Below are 18,685 nucleotides of genomic sequence, written 5' to 3'. Positions count from 1 at the left end.
GGCGGTGTGAGCTGTGAGGAGGATGCTAAGAGGCTGCAGGGTCATTTGGACAGGTTAGGTGAGTGGGCAAATGCATGGCAGATGCAGTATAATGTGGATAAATGTGAGGTTATCCACTTTGGTGGCAAAAACACGAAGGCAGAATATTATCTGAATGGCGGCAGATTAGGAAAAGGGGAGTGCAACGAGACCTGGGTGTCATGGTACATCAGTCATGGAAAGCTGGCATGCAGGTACAGCAGGCGGTGAAGAAGGCAAATGGTATGTTGGCCTTCATAGCTAGGGGTTTTGAGTATAGGAGCAGGGAGGTCTTAATGCAGTTGTACAGGGCCTTGGTGAGGCCTCACCTGGAATATTGTGTTCAGTTTTGGTCTCCTAATCTGAGGAAGGATGTTCTTGCTATTGAGGGAGTGCAGCGAAGGTTCACCAGACTGATTCCAGGGATGGCTGGACTGACATATGAGGAGAGACTGGATCAACTGGGCCTTTATACAATGGAGCTTAGAAGGATGAGAGGGGATCTCATAGAAACATATAAGATTCTAACGGGACTGGACAGGTTAGATGCAGGAAGAATGTTCCCGATGTTGGGGAAGTCCAGAACCAGGGGATACAGTCTTAGGATAAGGGGTAGGCCATTTAGGACTGAGATGAGGAGAAACTTCTTCACTCAGAGAGTTGTTAACCTGTGGAATTCCCTGCCGCAGAGAGTTGTTGATGTCAGTTCATTGGATATATTCAAGAGGGATTTAGATATGGCCTTTACGACTAAGGGGATCAAAGGGTATGCAGAGAAAGCAGGAAAGGGGTACTGAGGGAATGATCAGCCATGATCTTATTGAATGGTGGTGCAGGCTCGAAGGGCCGAATGGCCTACTCCTGCACCTATTTTCTATGTTTCTATGTTTCTAATATGGGAATTACAGTCTCTGTCACAGGTGGGGCAGACAGTGGTTGAAGGAAAGGGTGGGTGGGGAATCTGGTTTGTCACACGCTCCTTCTACTGTCTGCGTTTGATTTCTGCATGCTCTTGATGATTTCCCTCCCGGATACTCTTCCTCCACTTTGGGCAGTCTTGGACCAGGGCTTCCCAGGTGCCAGTGGGGATGTTGCACTTTTTCAAGGAGGTTTTGAGGGTGTCCTTGAAACGTTTCCTCTGCCCACCTGGGACTCGCTTGCCCATGTAGGAGTTCCAAGTAGAGTGTTTGCTTCGGGAGTCTCGTGTCGGGCATGTGGACGATGTGGCCCACCCAATGAAGCTGGTTAAGTGTGGTCAGTGCTTCAATTCTGGGAATGTTGGCCTGACTGAGAACACTGATGATGCGTCTGTCCTCCCAGTGGATTTCCAGGATCTTGTGGAGGCAGCGCTGGTGGTACTTCTCCAGCGCTTTATGATGTCAGCTGTATATAGTCCACATCTCTGAGCCACATAGGAGGGCGGGTATCACTACTGCCCTGTAGACCATAAGCTTGGTGCCAAATTTGAGGTCCTGGTCTTCAAACACTCTCTTCCTCAGGTGACAGAAGGCAGTGCTGGCACACCTTGTCGTCAATGTCTGCCCTTGCACTCCTGAGGTATGGAAAATGGTCCACGTTGTCCAAGGCCGCGGCATGGGCTAAGGGAGGCATTCCCCACCTGTCTTAGGGAGCTAGGCCAGCTGAGCAACTGCCAATCCTGAGCTAAAGAGCCGGCCTCAGAGCGTCCTAAGAGAGGTCTGTGGGAATGGGGTTGGGGAATTGACAAAAAACCCACCAAAAACATTCCCAATACCGTACCGACGTCACACAAACATAAAGCGCAAAAATAAAAAAACAATCACACTTACCTAAGGTAGACATTCCTTCCCTCACCGCCGCCGGTACAGCTGGAACCATCAGCTTTCCCCGGCGGTCCCACTAGGGGGCGTTACAGGTCCCCCAGAAAACAACTGTCAAAACGGTGTTGCAACCAAGGGCGTTGTACACCGACGGGCTTGCCTCTCCCAGGCGGTACTGCTTCGCACCCCCTTGAAACCGGCACCGAATGTCCTGGCAGGGTGCTGGAAACTGGCTGCCTGCTCAGAAATGATTTCCACCGCCATTACCAGCACTCCGGGGTGTGATCAGAGGCGATAACGGACCAAATTTCCACCCCTTGATCTTTCCCGATTGCCGAGGACCGACCCCAATGGTCCCTGGCTGCGGCCTTCTGCCGCTGGCTTTCCTGCCTGGCGCCCAGCCAGTTTGTCAATCTGATCAGCGGGAAACGGAATTTAAAAGGCGATGAATCTGACAGGACCTCCGTGTTGACAGGATTTCCATGTTTCCCCCCACTCCCCCCCTCACCTCCCCATAAATAACGGGCCCAGGAGCCTGAACCTGGCCTGATGACTCCTCCCACAGCCCCGACATACTGACACCAATTGTCATGACCTAAACGCCATCCTGATTGAGTCCAGCTAACACAGCACAGGTCAAACCTGGTTCCCTCCTGCTCTGTGTCACTCAATGTACTATAGTAATAAAAACAGAAAATGCTGTCAATCTCAGCGGGTCAGGCAGCCGATGTGGAGCGAGAAACAGAGTTAACGTTTCAGGTCGGTGACCCTTCGTCGGAACCCTCTGTTCGGGCTCTCGAGGGGTGGTAATGGTGGTGGAAATCATTTCCGCCGCCGGCCAGCCTCCAGAACCCGAGTTCTGACGAAGGGTCGTCGACCCGATACGTTAACTCTGTTTCTCTCCACAGATGCTGCCTGACCCGCTGAGATTGCCAACATTTTCTGTTTTTATTTCAGATTCCAGCATCCGCAGTATTTTGCTTTTGTATTAGAGCTCAATGTACTGTTATTCTAACTAAATTAATTTTCACATCCATTGTTTAATAAATTGAATACAGAATTGTTTCTAGAAAATGGTTTGATGTGATTCACTGTAGTTATGCTGTAAAAGCCCAGCTACACTTTCACACTATTTACTCATAGAATATGAAGTATGTATCAATGATCTGCTTTCCTTTCGAATTGACAGGCACTTTGATGTTAATACTTGATCATGTGCAACTTCAAAAAAGTCTCTCAGAAGAAAGCAAAGCATGGTTTAAAAAAAAATAATAATAAAGTTCAGTTTAAGATCATCAACCTTTAAGCTACAGACCCAACAGGTACATGCTGTGAGAGCGGGTTGTAGATGGAGAAGAAAAATGTGTGATTATAGCCAAGATGTCACCATATTCAATGCACAACCTTCAAGCTTGCCCATGTTTATGTGCCAAAAGCAGGAGACAGCCCAAACAAAGCTTTCACTCGAGGCTCAAGATCTCCATGTCAAAAAATCCAAGTAGCATCAGCATAATAAATCACACTCACATTTTCACACGTACATTCGAAGGGGTCAGTTACATTGACAGGAATGCTTGTGATCACACCCAGGTTCGCAGAGGATATCACTGCAAATGTGCTCTGGGGTCCGTTGGATGTCCTGAGCTAAAGCAGAAGTTTATTTCTAATGTTTTGAGAAAGTGGATGCTACTGGCCAAGGACTCCAAGCATTGGAATCATTCCGACTCACAGTGTAAGTAGGCGATGCAGAGCTTGGTCCTCACTGCAAGTCATAAGAACATAAGAAATAAGAGCAGGAGTAGGCCATACAGCCCCTCGAGCCTGCTCCGCCATTTAATAAGATCAAGGCTGATCTGATCATGGACTCAGCTCCACTTCCCTGCCCGCTCCCCATAACTCTTTACTCCCTTATCGCTCAAAAATCTGTCTATCTCCGCCTTAAATATATTCAATGACCCAGCCTCCACGGCTCTCTGGGGCCGAGAATTGCAGGTATAACTCAGGACTCCGGAAACTGTAACTGCAGTCTAACACCCGGGCCTTTTTCTCTCAGAACACTTTTGTCAAAGATAGAAATACAAGCAATGAGTTACGTGTGCATAGATTTACCACCTTTTATCAGATCCAGAGGGTGGGACCAGAACGGTGTGGCTTGGGTCAAATACATGTTTAAAAATCGAGACCAGAACTGTTCTGTGGCCGCAACATTACACTACAGAGGATATAGAGGAGATTTACCAGCATGTTGCTTGGACTGGAAAATTTTAGCGATGAGGAAAGATTGCATAGGCTGGGTTTGTTTTCTTTGGAACAGAGGAGACTGAGGGAAGACCTAATTGAGGTGTATAAAATTAAGAGGGGCCTGGATAGAGTGGATAGGAGGGACCTATTTCCCTTAGCAGAGGGGTCAACAAGTAGGGGGCATAGATTTAAAGTAATTGGTAGGAGGTTTAGAGGGGATCTAAGGGGAAATTTTTTCACCCAGTGGTGGGGGTCTGGAACTCACTGCCTGAAAGGATGGTAGAGGCAGAAACTCTCACCACATTTAAAAAGTACTTGGATATGCACTCGAAGAACCTACAAGGCTACGGACCAAGAGCTGAAAAGTGGGATTAGGCTGGATCGCTTTTGTCGGCAGGCGTGGACACGATGGGCCGAAATAGCCTCCCTCCGTGCTGTAAATTATTATGATATGATTGCACCAGTATAGGTGCAATGTTCCCTGTGAGCTGCGCTTTGTTCTGCACAGCCAGTTTCTTTCAACGCGCAGTCCCTTTAAATTTCTGCGCATGCGCGGCATTTCCAATGTAGAAGCTTGTGAACGGCCTGTGCAGGATCTTGCAGATTACCGTGCGCAGCTTAGAGGGTACATTGTATAGTGGGTACCTTTATTTGTATACCATCTCTTTTTCTCTGGTATCGCAGAGTTTCCTGGCTGCTGCCTGTTTGCAAGCTCTTTGTTAAGATGCTGCAGGGCTCGGTGCAGTGCCCCTAACACGATGGGCGGAAATGGCCTCCTTCCGTGCTGTAAATTTTATCATTCTATGATTCTAACTCCCAGGACCAGCTCCTTTCTGCGCTGGTGGCGCTCACCTCCATTTTGAGGCCCTGGTTTTTTATTTTTTGGGGTCAGCCAAGCTTTGATATCCTAATGTAACAGTGTCAGCCATGGCTCAGTGGGTAGCACACTTGCCTCTGAGTCAGAAGGTTGTGGGTTCAAGTCCCACTCCAGGGACTTGAACCCATAAAAAATAATCTAGGCTAACACTCCAGTGCAATGCTGAGGGAGTGCTGCACTCTGTCTTGGCTGCTGGCTTTCAGATGAGATGTTAAACTGAGGCCCTGTCTGCTCTTTCAAGTGGATGTAAAAGATTCCATGGCACTTTTTGAAGAAGAGCAAGGGAGTTCTCCCTAGTGACCTGGCCAATATTTATCCCTCAAACAACATAACAAAAAAACAGATTATCTGGTCATTATCACATTTCTGTTTGTGGGAGTTTGCTGAGTGCAAGTTGGATGCCACGTTTCCCACATTACAACAGTGACTACACTCCAAAAATACTTCATTGGCTGTAAAGCGTTGAGACATCCAGTGGTCGTGAAAGACGCCATATAAATCCAAGTCTTTCTTTATAAAGCCTGTGCAACTGGATGATAAAAAAACACCAAAAAAAGGGATAGTAAATGAGGGGACCCCCCGCCCCTACAGAAACTAGACATTTGCTGCGCAGTTTACAACAAAAATAGAAGGTACATGTACAATCGCCTGCTCAGAAAACAAAATAAAAATCGGCAGATTGAAATTCAAAGCACATCTAAGTCACGCGCAAATCACGACCCTCCTTACACCTAAAACACCTGCTTTATTGAGGTACAGCAAATGCTCTGTCACACCTTCATGACAAGATGATGCAACAATCTCTGAGAGTCGAAGGTTAAGTGTTTTTATGAACATAAGTGGAAATGCCGCCTCTCTCTATTCGAGGCACGGTTATGGCTACTTCATCTTTGACCCTCTGTTGAAGCTTGCACTTAAGACACAAAGGACTGGATTTTTGTTTTGATTGCGCCTCTGTGAGTGCCCCGGGGGGGTGCTATTGGCTCTGGAAATGGTTACCGCCCGGGCAGCCAGCTTCCAGTGCTCCGCCGGGACATTCGGTGCCGGTTTTGCGGGGACACTGAGCAGTGTCGCCCCGGGAGCATCGCACTGGTGTGCAACGCCCCTGGTTTCGACTGTGCTGTGAAATTTGGTTGGAGTGGTGCCTGTAGAGTGCCGTAGTGGGACTGCCGGGGAAAGCAGGCGGTCTGAGCTGTCCCGGCTCATGAGGGAAGGAATGAATACATGAGGTAAGTGTGATTGTTTTTAGTTATTTTCTTTTTGCAATTTATCTTTATTGGGGGTCAGAAATATATTGGGAATGGTTTCTGTCTTTTGTGTCCCAATTTTGTTTTGTTGCTGTGAAGCCTCTGTTAGGATGCTCCGAGGCCGGCTCTTTAGCTCAGGATTTTCCATTGCTCAGCCGGCCTAGCGCCCTATGAGAGGTATGGAACGCCTCCCTTAGCGCTCCGCTCTACACTCGGGGCCCAACTGCTGAATTTTGTGGCTGCCGTTGCAAACCATTTCCCAGCGCAAAATGTAATGCCCACTGCCATTAGTGCCCTAAGAAGCCTCCAACCAAAAATCCAGCCTATAAACTCAGAAAGTATAAAGGGGCTGCCATTCCCCTTTAATTGGGGCCGCTGGTTTCTGGGGATTGAGCCATTCATATTTTATGTTCATTACCTGGAATTGAAACCAGTGTTTGGGGGATCATACACTTCGGTTTGGTCCGTTTCTTTGTGGGAATCAGTGACCCCGCTGAGGGATTGCAGTGAAAGAGCAAAGTGCCCAATGAACAGGCGTCTGTAGTTACTCACCCCTGGCCTCAGCAGGCCCCTCCTGCACCGGGAGGATGCTGACCTTGGTCCCCGTCTGTTGGATGAACTGGAGCAGGTTTGCCTGGCGCAGTTCCCTGGTCAGTTCTTCCATCTCGCAGCGCTTCCTCTGCATGAGGAAAAGAGAAGTTGCTTGGTTCTGAGTTCTAGAATGGATTAAGATGGAGGTAGCCCCTCATCACCAGAATGACACCGGGGCTCAGAGGCTTACACTTGAGTTTAGAAGACTGAGGAATCATCTGATCGTTAACATGTTAAAAGGATTTGATGGGGTAGATGCAGAGAAACTATTTCCTCTGGTGGGGGAATCAAGAACAAGGGAATAGAGTCTTAATATCAGAGCTCGGCCATTTAGGAGTAAAATCAGGAAGCACCTTTTCCCACAAAGGGTAGCAGAAATCTGGAACTCTCTCCCCCAAAAGGCTGTGGATGCTGGGGGACAATTGGAGCTTTCAAGACCGAGATCGATAGATTTATATTAGGTAAGGGAATCAAGGGATATGGAGCAATGGCGGGTAAATGGAGTTGATGTACACATCAGCCACAATCTAGTTGAATGGCGGAACAGTCTCAAGGGGCTGAATGGCCTACTCCTGTTCCTATGTTCATACAATCCTTCACTGGATTTGATCCGACATCCCAGAGGTGAAACGACAGTATTCTATTCTTCCTAACCTGCTTTCACATTGGCCTTAGATGCTTTCTTACAGAAATGATGGCTTCCCGGTGCTTAGACCTGGCAGCGATCGTGAGTTGGGCTTGCCAGATATGTTACGAATGGCTGTCCGAAGACAATGGGCGGCAGTGCCCAGGAGCTCAATCTCTAATTCCTGGAGACTCCAGGATAATCCTGAAGAGTTGGCAACCCCAGTTCCCATAAACAAGGCAACAATTCAGTCCTCGGGTATCAAATAACAAGAAATGCCGTGAGGAGCGATGAAAAACCATTTTTAAATAGATCATATTGTTCCTGGTGATTAACATAGAATTCCTCTATTGGCTCCTTTAACAAAGTTTAATCCATTTAAAATAGCAATTGAATGTTACATTATAAAAGTAGTAATGTGTTGCTAACATCGCACACTGAGATTACTTTTTGGTAATTTTTGGACATCCTGCTCTAAAACCAAACTGAAACCCTATTTACTGCTCAGAATCTAGTAGTAAATGTCCATTTTACAATTTAGAAACACTAGGCTGAAGGGCCAAGGTCTATAATGCAGGACACCACCAAGGTTGGAAAGTCAGGAGAGAAGGTAAGGCAAATGTAGTGATTCGATGACACTAAGTGTTCACTTTAAATGCCTGCAGATTGTAAGATGAAGGGAGGACTAAGGAAGGTAAAGAGTTCTTGTTTTAAGGTCCTGAAAGAGAATGAATTTGAGTTAGAGTTTTCCGAAACTTCCTCCAGCCCTCTGAAAACTCCACGTTCCTCCAACTCTGGCCTCTTGTGCATGCACAGCTTCCTTTGCCCCATCATTGGCAGCCGTGCCTTCAGCCATCTCGACCCCAAGCTTTGCAGTTCCCTCCCTAAACCTCTCTACGCCTCTCTACTTTTCTTTCCTCCTTTACGATGCTCCTTCAAACCCGCCTCTTTGACCAAGTATTTGGTCCTTTGTACTAATATCTCCTTCTTTGGCTTGGTGTCAATGTCTGTCTGATCACGCTTCTGTGAAGCGCCTAGGGAGGTCTTTCTGCGTTAAAGGCGCTATATAAATGCAACTTGTTGTTCATTTGAAGACAGTGAGGATGCAGAGGGGAAGGAGCAAGACCATGTAGAATGGTATATTTGGAATGTCTCGATAGGAGTTTAGAGAAGCACTGACTATAGTAGTATCGATAGAATAGAAAGAGACAAGTATACATGGGTTTACAGAATTCAGAATGATGTCTCATCAGCATTTGCACAGCGAGCTTTCATACTGTACACAATGATGGTCTGATTGCATTAACATTTAACTGACTGTTAAAACGGCCCCAAATAACAGCGCATACATCCGTGAATAGAGACCATTAGAGTAATGAGCACCTGAGAATATGTCTCTGACCTAATCAGCTGAGTCCTATAATCTCCTTTGTAAACCATGCATCTCATTTGAAGTGCCTTAGGGGTAAGTTTCGCCTGTTAGGATTTATATATAAAAAAGATATTTAAAGCACCTAATTTCTTGTGGTAATTACAGGTTTGTTGCTGGGCTCCTTGTAACGCGGCAGAAACCTATAGTGTGACTCTTTGTTCTGGAAGGCTGTGTGTCACGGGAGGTCAGCACCAATCCATTTATCCTGACATCGGGTGGTGCTTATTGGAGGCAGTGGGTGGCTGATTATTACCGTATTTTCAGGCAATGAGGCCGCTCCTAGACCTTCAAGAAAATGCATCTGCTGAAACTCCCTGATGGGGAAAGATGGTCCAGTCTGGGAACTGCTGGACAAGAGAGGAACTGAAGGCCATCAACTTGAAACATTGCGGTTTCTCCCCCCTGGTTGTGAAAGTCATGTGAGATCGTTTTTATTTTACATTTTCTTTACTAAGCATAAAGAAGGAAACAACATTTATGTCACATCTTATCACAGTATCAGGACATCCCAAAGTACTTCACAGCCAATGGATTACGTTAAGTACAAAGACTGTTATGTAGGCAAACATTGCAGCCAATTTGTACACAGCAAGATCCCAACAAGGTGCCAATTAATTGAATGACCAGATCATCTGTTTTTGGTTGCAGGAGAAACATTGGCCAGAACACCAGGAATACGCTTCCTGCTCTTCCTCATATAGTGCAATAGCATGAAAGAAGAAAGACAGACTTCCATTTATATAGCACCTTTCATGACCTCAGGACGTCCTAAAGCACTTTACAGCCAATGATATACTTTTCCGGAGTATCAGCTTAGATTTAGGTTGATACTCCAGTGCAGTGTTGAGGGAGAGCTGCACTGTCGGAGGTGCCGTCTTTCACATGAGATGTTAAACCGAGGCCCCATCTGCTCTCTCAGGTAGATGTAAAAGATCTCACGGCACTATTTCGAAGAGGAGCATGGGAGTTCTCCCCCCGTGTCCTGGTCCATTATTTATCCCTCAATCAGCATCACTAAAAAAAACCTAGGGGGCGAAATTTCCCTGCGCCCCGATTGGGGGCGGTAACCTTCTTGGACCGGGACTTTTAGTGCCCAGCACGGAAATCCCATCCCCGCAATGGAATTACTTTTACCACCCCTGAAAGGAAGCGGAGTGCCATCTCCCACGCTCCTCTTCCCGTAGGGGTGGTAACCGGGGTGGTACTGGGGCGGGGAGTCCTCGTCGCTTAAAGGGGAGAGTCGCTGTGCACTCTGCATGGCCGCTGATTGCCTCCACTGGGCCACCAGGGCAGCGTACAACCGAGCCAGCAGCCTGGAACCCAAAACGGAAGGCCGGGCTGCACAATGGCGGCCTGAACCATGCTACAGCCGCTATCGTTGAGCCGACCAGTGAGTCGGCCGGCAAAACAAGATGGCGGCCCGGGAAACTGGCATCCTCCCCTTTAAGCACCGCCCGAGAGCGGATGTCGGCCAGCTTCGTGACCCGTGGGGCGGTAAGAGGGTCGGTGCAGGTCGGTGAGGGGTCGCCGTGCAGGCCGGTGACATCATCGCTGGTTGCGCGGAGGCCTGGGGCGCTAACTGCATGGCAGCGCCTCCGCAAACGCCTGGGCAATTTCCCGGGAGGCGGTAGCGCCCCTTCCCTCGGGCGAAAGCTGTCACGCACCATGTTAGTGTCCCCCGGAGGAGCTAACGGGGCTATAAAAAGGCGCAATTTTGCCCCGAGATTATCTGGTCATTATCACATTGCTGTTTGTGGGAGCTTGCTGGGTGTAAATTGGCTGCTGCATTTCCTACATCACAGCAGTGACTACACATCAAAATTATTTCATTGGCTCCAAAGCGCTTTGAGGTTATAAAAGGAGCTATATAAATGCAAATTATTCAGTTATAATATCAAGCAGGCAATACATGTATGACACTAGGATATGCATTGGAATATAGAATGAATGTCGAGAAAAGAGGATCTTTAAAAGTCAGCACATGAACACTGATGTACACAGATGGAATTTCTTTGCCTGCTTTTTTAATGGATGCTCCAGTATCTTAAAATAAAATTATTAACACGTCTGTTAAAACACAGGAATTTCATATCAACACAATAAGCGCTGGTAAATTAATATTCAGAAGCCTCATTTCCAGGCAGAATAATTATTTATATTTTAAAAATTTATGATATTTTGGATTTTTCGGTGAATTTAAGGAGAGCTTAAAATCAGCAAGAATCACAAAAGCACACATAATAGACTGTGTTAAATGTCAGGGCTGATGTTCTCAGGAGCTTGCTGAAGTGTCAGCTTGACTCAGTTATTACACTCTCACCTGATGCAAAAGGTTATGGGTTCAAGCCCTGCTCCAAGACTTGAGCATGTAATCCAGGCTGACTCTTCAGTGCAGTACTGAGGGAGTGCCGCGCTGATAGAGGTCTGGGTCTAGAAATTCGGTCGCGTAGCACCTGCTTTCCAGGCAGCAAATGGCTTCCTCGGCCTGCATAGTGTGGGGCAGGAGGGATACACACTTTATGAACCGGAACTACGTTGCCCGCCATATTGGTAAACGCCAAAAAATTGGCGTGAAACAGGCATTAGGCCCTTTGCACGTGACAATAAGGTGCCGAACAGCTGCTTGAAGCTCCGCGAGGAAACCAGGGCAAACTCAGGAAAACCAGGCCTACTTTAAGGATTCCTTGTTAGGTCGCAACTAACAAAGTAAGGTGCCGAACTTACCCTCCGCCCCAAATAGGGCGGATAATTCGAATTAAATGTACATTCTCTGCCTGAATCCACGGGGTGGAAAATGGAGGGAAATTGCCCTCTTTTTGTGTTTTAATTCGTTGCGGCGGTGTTTGGGGCGGAAGTGAGTCGTGAGAGGGGTGGAAGTGAGTCGTGAGAGGGGCAGAAGTGAGTCGGGAATGGGGCAGAAGTGCGTCGGGAGTGGGGCGGAAGGCGGGCAGTGTCATCGGTTACCACTAACTCCTGACATGCCGCGTCTGACTGACACGTAACAGCACCCCTCCCCTTCAGTTAACGGGGAGGGCCACTGCGAGCTCTGCAGCCTCTTTATTGGCGCCCACCGGGTCAACCTGGAGGGCTTTGGCCGGGCCGGCACCCAAGGCGGGGAGCCAGGCTGCCTGTTGGTGTCCCGGCCGAAACCGTGGCCATCATTGTCAGGCAGACTTTGGAGTCGGCTGACAATTAAAATAAAATGGCGGCCACGGTGGCGCGTCCTCCGCTTTATGGGCGGACACGCCGCCCAGCCACTGGCAGCATTTCCGCCGGGAAAAGTTGTCAGGGGCACCGAGCGGTGCCGGCTCCACTCCTGCGGGGCAATTTCCCTCGCAGGGCGGAAAGGGGTCACCGCCGGGCAGTAAGGGATTGGCATGCGCCCGACGGGACGGGAACACGGGAAGCGGCGAAAAACCGTTTCCCGTCGCCCCCGGCCCGGGGGCAATTTCGGATGGGTCAGACCATCACCCTGCTCCCAGTGAGAAAGGCCTTACCGCCCCAATATCACCTCTTAGAAGCAGGAGTGGACCTTAAAGCAATTTCGGCCCCTAAGTTTTTAAAATATGCTTACCTGAATTTGGAGCCAGGAGGAGCAGGATGCTTACCCTGACCCAACATTAAAAGAATGAGGGCTACTGCTGTTGTGCAGGGCCCCCCAACCAGCCACCAATCGCACCCCCATGGCTAAACACCTCCCCTCACCGGCTTTCGATAGCCCGGCTACCACTAACTCCTGAGCTGGTCGCCACCCCCCCCTTCTTTTCCTACCTGAAAGCCGCTGCTAGCATCGCAGCATCTGATCTTCAAACACACTTCACCAGGCAAACTGCCTCTCACTCTCTCCGCCACCGTGGAAATGAGGCCTGAGGCCCACTATCGGGGTGACCCGGGACTCACCATTTAGGTGCTGGGATCATATGCTTCCCTCCTGTGGCTCAGTGGGTAGCACCCTCACCTCCAAGTCAGAAGGTTGTGGGTGCAAGTCCCACTCCAGGAACTTGAGCACAAAAATCTAGGCTGACACTCCAGTGCAGTGCTGAGGGAGTACCGCACTGTCAGAGGTGTCGTCTTACAGATAAGATATTAAACCGAGGCCCCATCTGCACTCAGGTGGACTTAAAATATTGCATGCCACTATTTTGAAGAGCAGGGGAGTTATCCCCCGTGCCTTGGCCAATATTTCATCATCATAGGCAGTCCTTCAAAATCGAGGAAGACTTGCTTCCACTTTAAAAGTGAGTTCTCAGGTGGCTGTACAGTCCAATACGGGAATTACAGTCTCTGTCACAGGTGGGACAGACAGTGGTTAAAGGAAAGGGTGGGTGGGGAGCCTGATTTGCCGCACGCTCTTTCCGCTGCCTGCGCTTGATTTCTGCATGCTCTCGGCGACAAGACTCGAGATGCTCAGCGCCCTCCCGGATGCTCTTCCTCCACTTTGGCCGATCTTTGGCCAGGGACTCCCAGGTGCTGGTGGGGATGTTGCACTTTATCAAGGAAGCTTTGAGGGTGTCCTTGAAACGTTTGCTGTGTAGGAGTTTCGAGTAGAGCGCTTGCTTAGGGAATTTCGTGTCGGGCATGTGGACGATGTGGCCCGCCCCAACAGAGCTGGTCGAGTGTGGTCAGTGCTTCGATGCTGGGGATGTTGGCCTGAGCGAGAACACTGACGTTGGTGCGTCTGTCCTCCCAGTGGATTTGCAGGATCTTGCGAAGGCAGCGCTTTGAGATGTCTGCTGTATATAGTCTCTGAGCCATATAGGAGGATGGGTATCACTACTGCCTTGTAGACCATAAGCTTGGTGCCAGATTTGAAGTCCTAGTCTTCAAACACTCCCTTCCTCAAGCGACCGAAGGTTGCGCTGGCACACTGGAGGCGGTGTTGGACCTTGCTGATAGTAGGCTCCCGAGGTATGGAAAATGGTCCACGTTGTCCAAGGCCGCGCCGTGGATTTTGATGACCGGGTGGACAGTGCCGTATGGCGGGATCAGGTTGGTGGAGGACCTTTGTCTTACAGATGTTTAGTGTAAGGCCCATGCTTTCATACACCTCAGTGAAGGTGTTGACGATGGCTCGGAGTTTGGCCTCTGAATGTGCGCAGACGCAAGCGTCGTCTGCCTACTGTAATTCAATGACAGGATGGGACGACCTTGGATCTAACCTGGAGGCGAAGAAGGTTGAACAGGTTCCCATTGCTTCTATAGTTTAGTTCCATTCCAGCAGGGAGCTTGTTGAGAGTGAGATGGAGCATTGCAGCAAGGAAGATTGAAAAGAGCATTGGTGCGATGATGCAACCCTGCTTGACCCTAGGCCAGACGTGGATTGTGTCTACATAAGAACATAAGAATTAGGAACAGGAGTAGGCCATCTAGCCCCTCGAGCCTGCTCTGCCATTCAACAAGATCATGGCTGATCCGGCCGTGGACTCAGCTCCACTTACCCGCCCGCTCCCCGTAACCCTTAATTCCCTTATTGGTTAAAAATCTATCTATCTGTGATTGAAAACATTCAATGAGCTAGCCTCAACTGCTTCCTTGGGCAGAGAATTCCACAGATTCACAACCCTCTGGGAGAAGAAATTCCTTCTCAACTCGGTTTTAAATTGGCTCCCCCGTATTTTGAGGCTGTGCCCCCTAGTTCTAGTCTCCCCAACCAGTGGAAACAACCTCCCTGCCTCTATCTTGTCTATCCCTTTCATGGTTTTAAATGTTTCTATAAGATCACCCCTCATCCTTCTGAACTCCAACGAGTAAAGACCCAGTCTACTCAATCTATCATCATAAGGTAACCCCCTCATCTCCGGAATCAGCCTGGTGAATCGTCTCTGTACCCCTCTCCAAAGCTAGTATATCCTTCCTTAAGAAAGGTGACCAAAACTGCACGCAGTACTCCAGGTGCGGCCTCACCAATATCCTATAAAGTTGCAGCAAGACCTCCCTGCTTTTGTACTCCATCCCTCTCGCAATGAAGGCCGACATTGCATTCGCCTTCCTGATTACCTGCTGCACCTGCAAACTAACTTTTTGGGATTCATGCACAAGGACCCCCAGGTCCCTCTGCAACGCAGCATGTTGTAATTTCTCCCCATTCAAATAATATTCCCTTTTACTGTTTTTTTTCCCAAGGTGGATGACCTCACATTTTCCGACATTGTATTCCATCTGCCAAACCTTAGCCCATTCGCTTAACCTATCTAAATCTCTTTGCAGCCTCTCTGTGTCCTCTACACAACCCGCTTTCCCACTAATCTTTGTGTCATCTGCAAATTTTGTTACACTACACTCTGTCCCCTCTTCCAGGTCATCTATGTATATTGTAAACAGTTGTGATCCCAGCACCGATCCCTGTGGCACACCACTAACCACCGATTTCCAACCTGAAAAGGACCCATTTATCCCGACTCTCTGCTTCCTCTTAGCCAGCCAATTCTCTATCCATGCTAATACATTTCCTCTGACTCCGCGAACCTTTATCTTCTGCAGTAACCTTTTGTGTGGCATCTTATCGAATGCCTTTTGGAAATCTAAATACACCACATCCATCGGTACACCTCTGTCCACCATGCTCGTTATATCCTCAAAGAATTCCAGTAAATTAGTTAATCATGATTTCCCCTTCATGAATCCATGTTGTGTCTGCTTGATTGCACTATTCCTATCTAGATGTCCCGCTATTTCTTCCTTAATGATAGCTTCAAGCATTTTCCCCACTACAGATGTTAAACTAACTGGCCTATAGTTACCTGCCTTTTGTCTGCCCCCTTTTTTTAAACAGAGGCGTTACATTAGCTGCTTTCCAATCTGATGGTACCTCCCCAGAGTCCAGAGAATTTTGGTGGATTATAACGAATGCATCTGCTATAACTTCCGCTATCTCTTTTAATACCCTGGGATACATTTCATCAGGACCAGGGGACTTGTCTACCTTGAGTCCCATTAGCCTGTCCAGCACTACCCCCCTAGTGATAGTGATTGTCTCAAGGTCCTCCCTTCCCACATTCCTGTGACCAGCAATTTTTGGCATGGTTTTTGTGTCTTCCACTGTGAAGACCGAAGCAAAATAATTATTTAAGGTCTCAGCCACTTCCACATTTCCCATTATTAAATCCCCCTTCTCATCTTCTAAGGGACCAACATTTACTTTAGTCACTCTTTTCCGTCATTATAACATTGCTGTTTGTGGGAGCTTGCTGTGCGCAAATTGGCTGCTGCGTTTCCCACATTACAACAGTGACTACATTTCAAAAGTATTTAATTGGCTGTAAAGCGCATTGAAATGTCCAGTGGTCATGAAAGACGCTATATAAATGCAAGTCTTTCTTTCTTTCCCTGCACTCAAATATGGGTGCTCTCGATTTGCTAGACCGTGGCCTTTTGGATGAGATATTAAACCGAGGCCACATCTGCCTACTCAGTTGGATGTAAAATTTCATATTGTACTTTTGTTTAAAAAAGCAGGGAGTTCTCTCGTGTCCTGGCTAACACTCAACCCTCGACCAGCACCACCAAAAGTGTATTAATGGATCATTCTTCTCTCTGCTGTTTGTGGGGCATTGCTGGGTGCAAACTGAATGCTGCGTTTGCTGACAAAACAAGACAAAACAAAACTTTGGTTCTGTCTTCACTAAGGAAGACACGAATAACCTCCTGAAAATACTCGGGGACCGAGGGTCTAGCGAGAAGGAGGAACTGAGGGAACTGAGGGAAATCCTTATTAGTCAGGAAATGGTGTTCGGGAAATCGATGAGATTGAAGGCCGATAAATCTCCAGGCCTGATAGTCTGCATCCCAGAGTACTTAAGGAAGTGGCCCTAGAAATAGTAGGACTCTGGAGTGGAGGGTAGCTAATGTAACCCCACTTTTTAAAAAAGGAGGGAGAGAGAAAACAGAGAATTATAGACCTGTTAGCCTGACATCAGTAGTGGGGAAAATTCTGGAATCAATTATTAAAGATGTAATAGCAGCGCATTTGGAAAGCAGTGACAGGATCGGTCCAAGTCAGCATGGATTTATGAAAGGGAAATCATGCTTGAGAATTCTTCTAGAATTTTTTGGGGATGTAACTAGTGGAGTGGATAAGGGAGAACCAGTGAATGTGGTGTATTTGGACTTTCAAAAGGATTTTGACAAGGTCCCACACAAGAGATTAGTGTGCAAACTTAAGGCACATGGGATTGTTGGGGGTAATGTATTGATGTGGATAGAGAACTGGTTGGCAGACAAGAAGCAAAGAGTGGGAATAAACGGATCCTTTTCAGAATGGCAGGCAGTGACTAGTGGGGTACCGCAAGATTCAGTGCTGGGGCCCCAGCTATTTACAATATATATTAATGATTTAGAAGAAAGAATTGAATGTAATATCTCCAAGTTTGCAGATGACACTAAGCTGGGTGGTGGTGTGAGCTGTGAGGAAGTTGCTAAGAGGCTGCAGGGTGGCTTGGATAGGTTAGGTGAGTGGGCAAATGCATGGCAGATGCAGTATAACGTGGATAAATGTGAGGTTATCTACTTTGGTGGCAAAAACAGGAAGGCATATTATTATCGGAATGGTGACAGAATAGTAAAAGGGGAGGTGCAACGAGACCTGGGTGTCATGGCATGCAGGTACAGCAGGCAGTAAAGAAAGCAAATGGCATGTTGGCTTTCATAGCGAGAGGATTTGAGTATAGGAGAGGGAGGTCTTATTGCAGTTGTACAGGGCCTTGGTGAGACCACACCTTGAGTATTGTGTGCAGTTTTAGTCTCCTAATCTGAGGAAGGACATTCTTGTTATTGAGGGAGTGCAGCGAAGGTTCACCAGACTGATTCCCGGGATGGCAGGACAGACATATGGAGAAAGACTGGATGGTCTAGGATCATATTCACTGGAATTTAAAAGAATAAGAGGGGATCTCATAGAAGCATATAAAATTCTGACGGGATTGGACAGGTTAGATGCAGGAAGAATGTTCCCGGTGTTGGGGAAGTCCAGAACCAGGGGTCACAGTCTAAGGATAAGGGATAAGCCATCTAGGACCAGGATGAGGAGAAACTTTTTCACCCAGAGAGTTGTGAACCTGTTCTCTACCACAGAAAGTTGTTGAGTCCAGTTCGTTAGATATATTCAAAAGGGAGTTAGATGTGGCCCTTACGGCTAAAGAGATCAGGGGGTATGGAGAGAAAGCAGGAATGAGGTACTGAAGTTGCATGATCAGCCACGATCTTATTGAATGGTGGTGCAGGCTCGAAGGGCCGAATGGCCTACTCCTGCACATATTTTCTATGTTTCTATGTTAAGAGTGGCAACATTTCAAAAGTAATTCATTGGCTGTGCAGTACTTAGGGATACCCTGAGGGGATGTGAAAGGCATGGTAAAAGATTCAAGCCTTTCTTTCTGTTGCACTCCGAGGGCTTGTGGGGAGAGGGTCTCTAGTTGCACGTTTTGAATTGTTCTCAGTTTTGCTTAGTTCCCATCGGAATGTCTCCAAGCAGCACAATGTAGGATAGAGGCAGCTCTGACAACTCAATGAGTTCACATTTAACAAAATGGCATTACTAATTTTGATAACCGCTACATTCTGAATGTGTTGAATGCAATTCTAAAATCTTGCTCCGTGCTCCCACCAACACAAGCAAAGTCAGACACTTTTTTCAAATGCAAAGTGATCTTTAACAGTAATAGGAAGGGCCTTAATCTGGCCCCTGTAGAATGCTCGCGTTGCGCCCATGCACAGCCTGAAAGTTGTGACTCCATAGCATGCATCCTTATTCCCAGCACATTGCCCGCATGAATGGCAGCCTGATTGACAGGATTGGCTCGCTGTTGGGCGGGGCACGATCAGAGGCTGCAGAACCAGGAGCTGGGTTAGTGGAAGCGC

General features: G+C 47.8%; 1 protein-coding gene across 1 annotated transcript in view; it reads right to left on the bottom strand.

Annotated features, from left to right (window-relative positions):
• LOC139227996 (ras association domain-containing protein 8-like) overlaps positions 1-18,685 on the bottom strand; it is a 51,913-nt gene that overhangs the window by 18,544 nt on the left and 14,684 nt on the right. The window contains exons 3-4 of the mRNA XM_070859147.1: positions 6,735-6,861; positions 1,827-1,896 (exon numbers count right to left, since the gene is read on the bottom strand). Of these exons, the coding sequence (XP_070715248.1) occupies positions 1,827-1,896; positions 6,735-6,861 (197 nt within the window). The remainder of the gene's footprint in view (positions 1-1,826; positions 1,897-6,734; positions 6,862-18,685) is intronic.

Source organism: Pristiophorus japonicus, chromosome 17, assembly GCF_044704955.1.
Source record: "Pristiophorus japonicus isolate sPriJap1 chromosome 17, sPriJap1.hap1, whole genome shotgun sequence".
Taxonomy (NCBI): Eukaryota; Metazoa; Chordata; class Chondrichthyes; family Pristiophoridae; genus Pristiophorus; species Pristiophorus japonicus.
The sequence above is the reverse complement of the archived record's forward strand: the minus strand, read 5'-3'. Positions and strand labels throughout refer to the sequence as shown.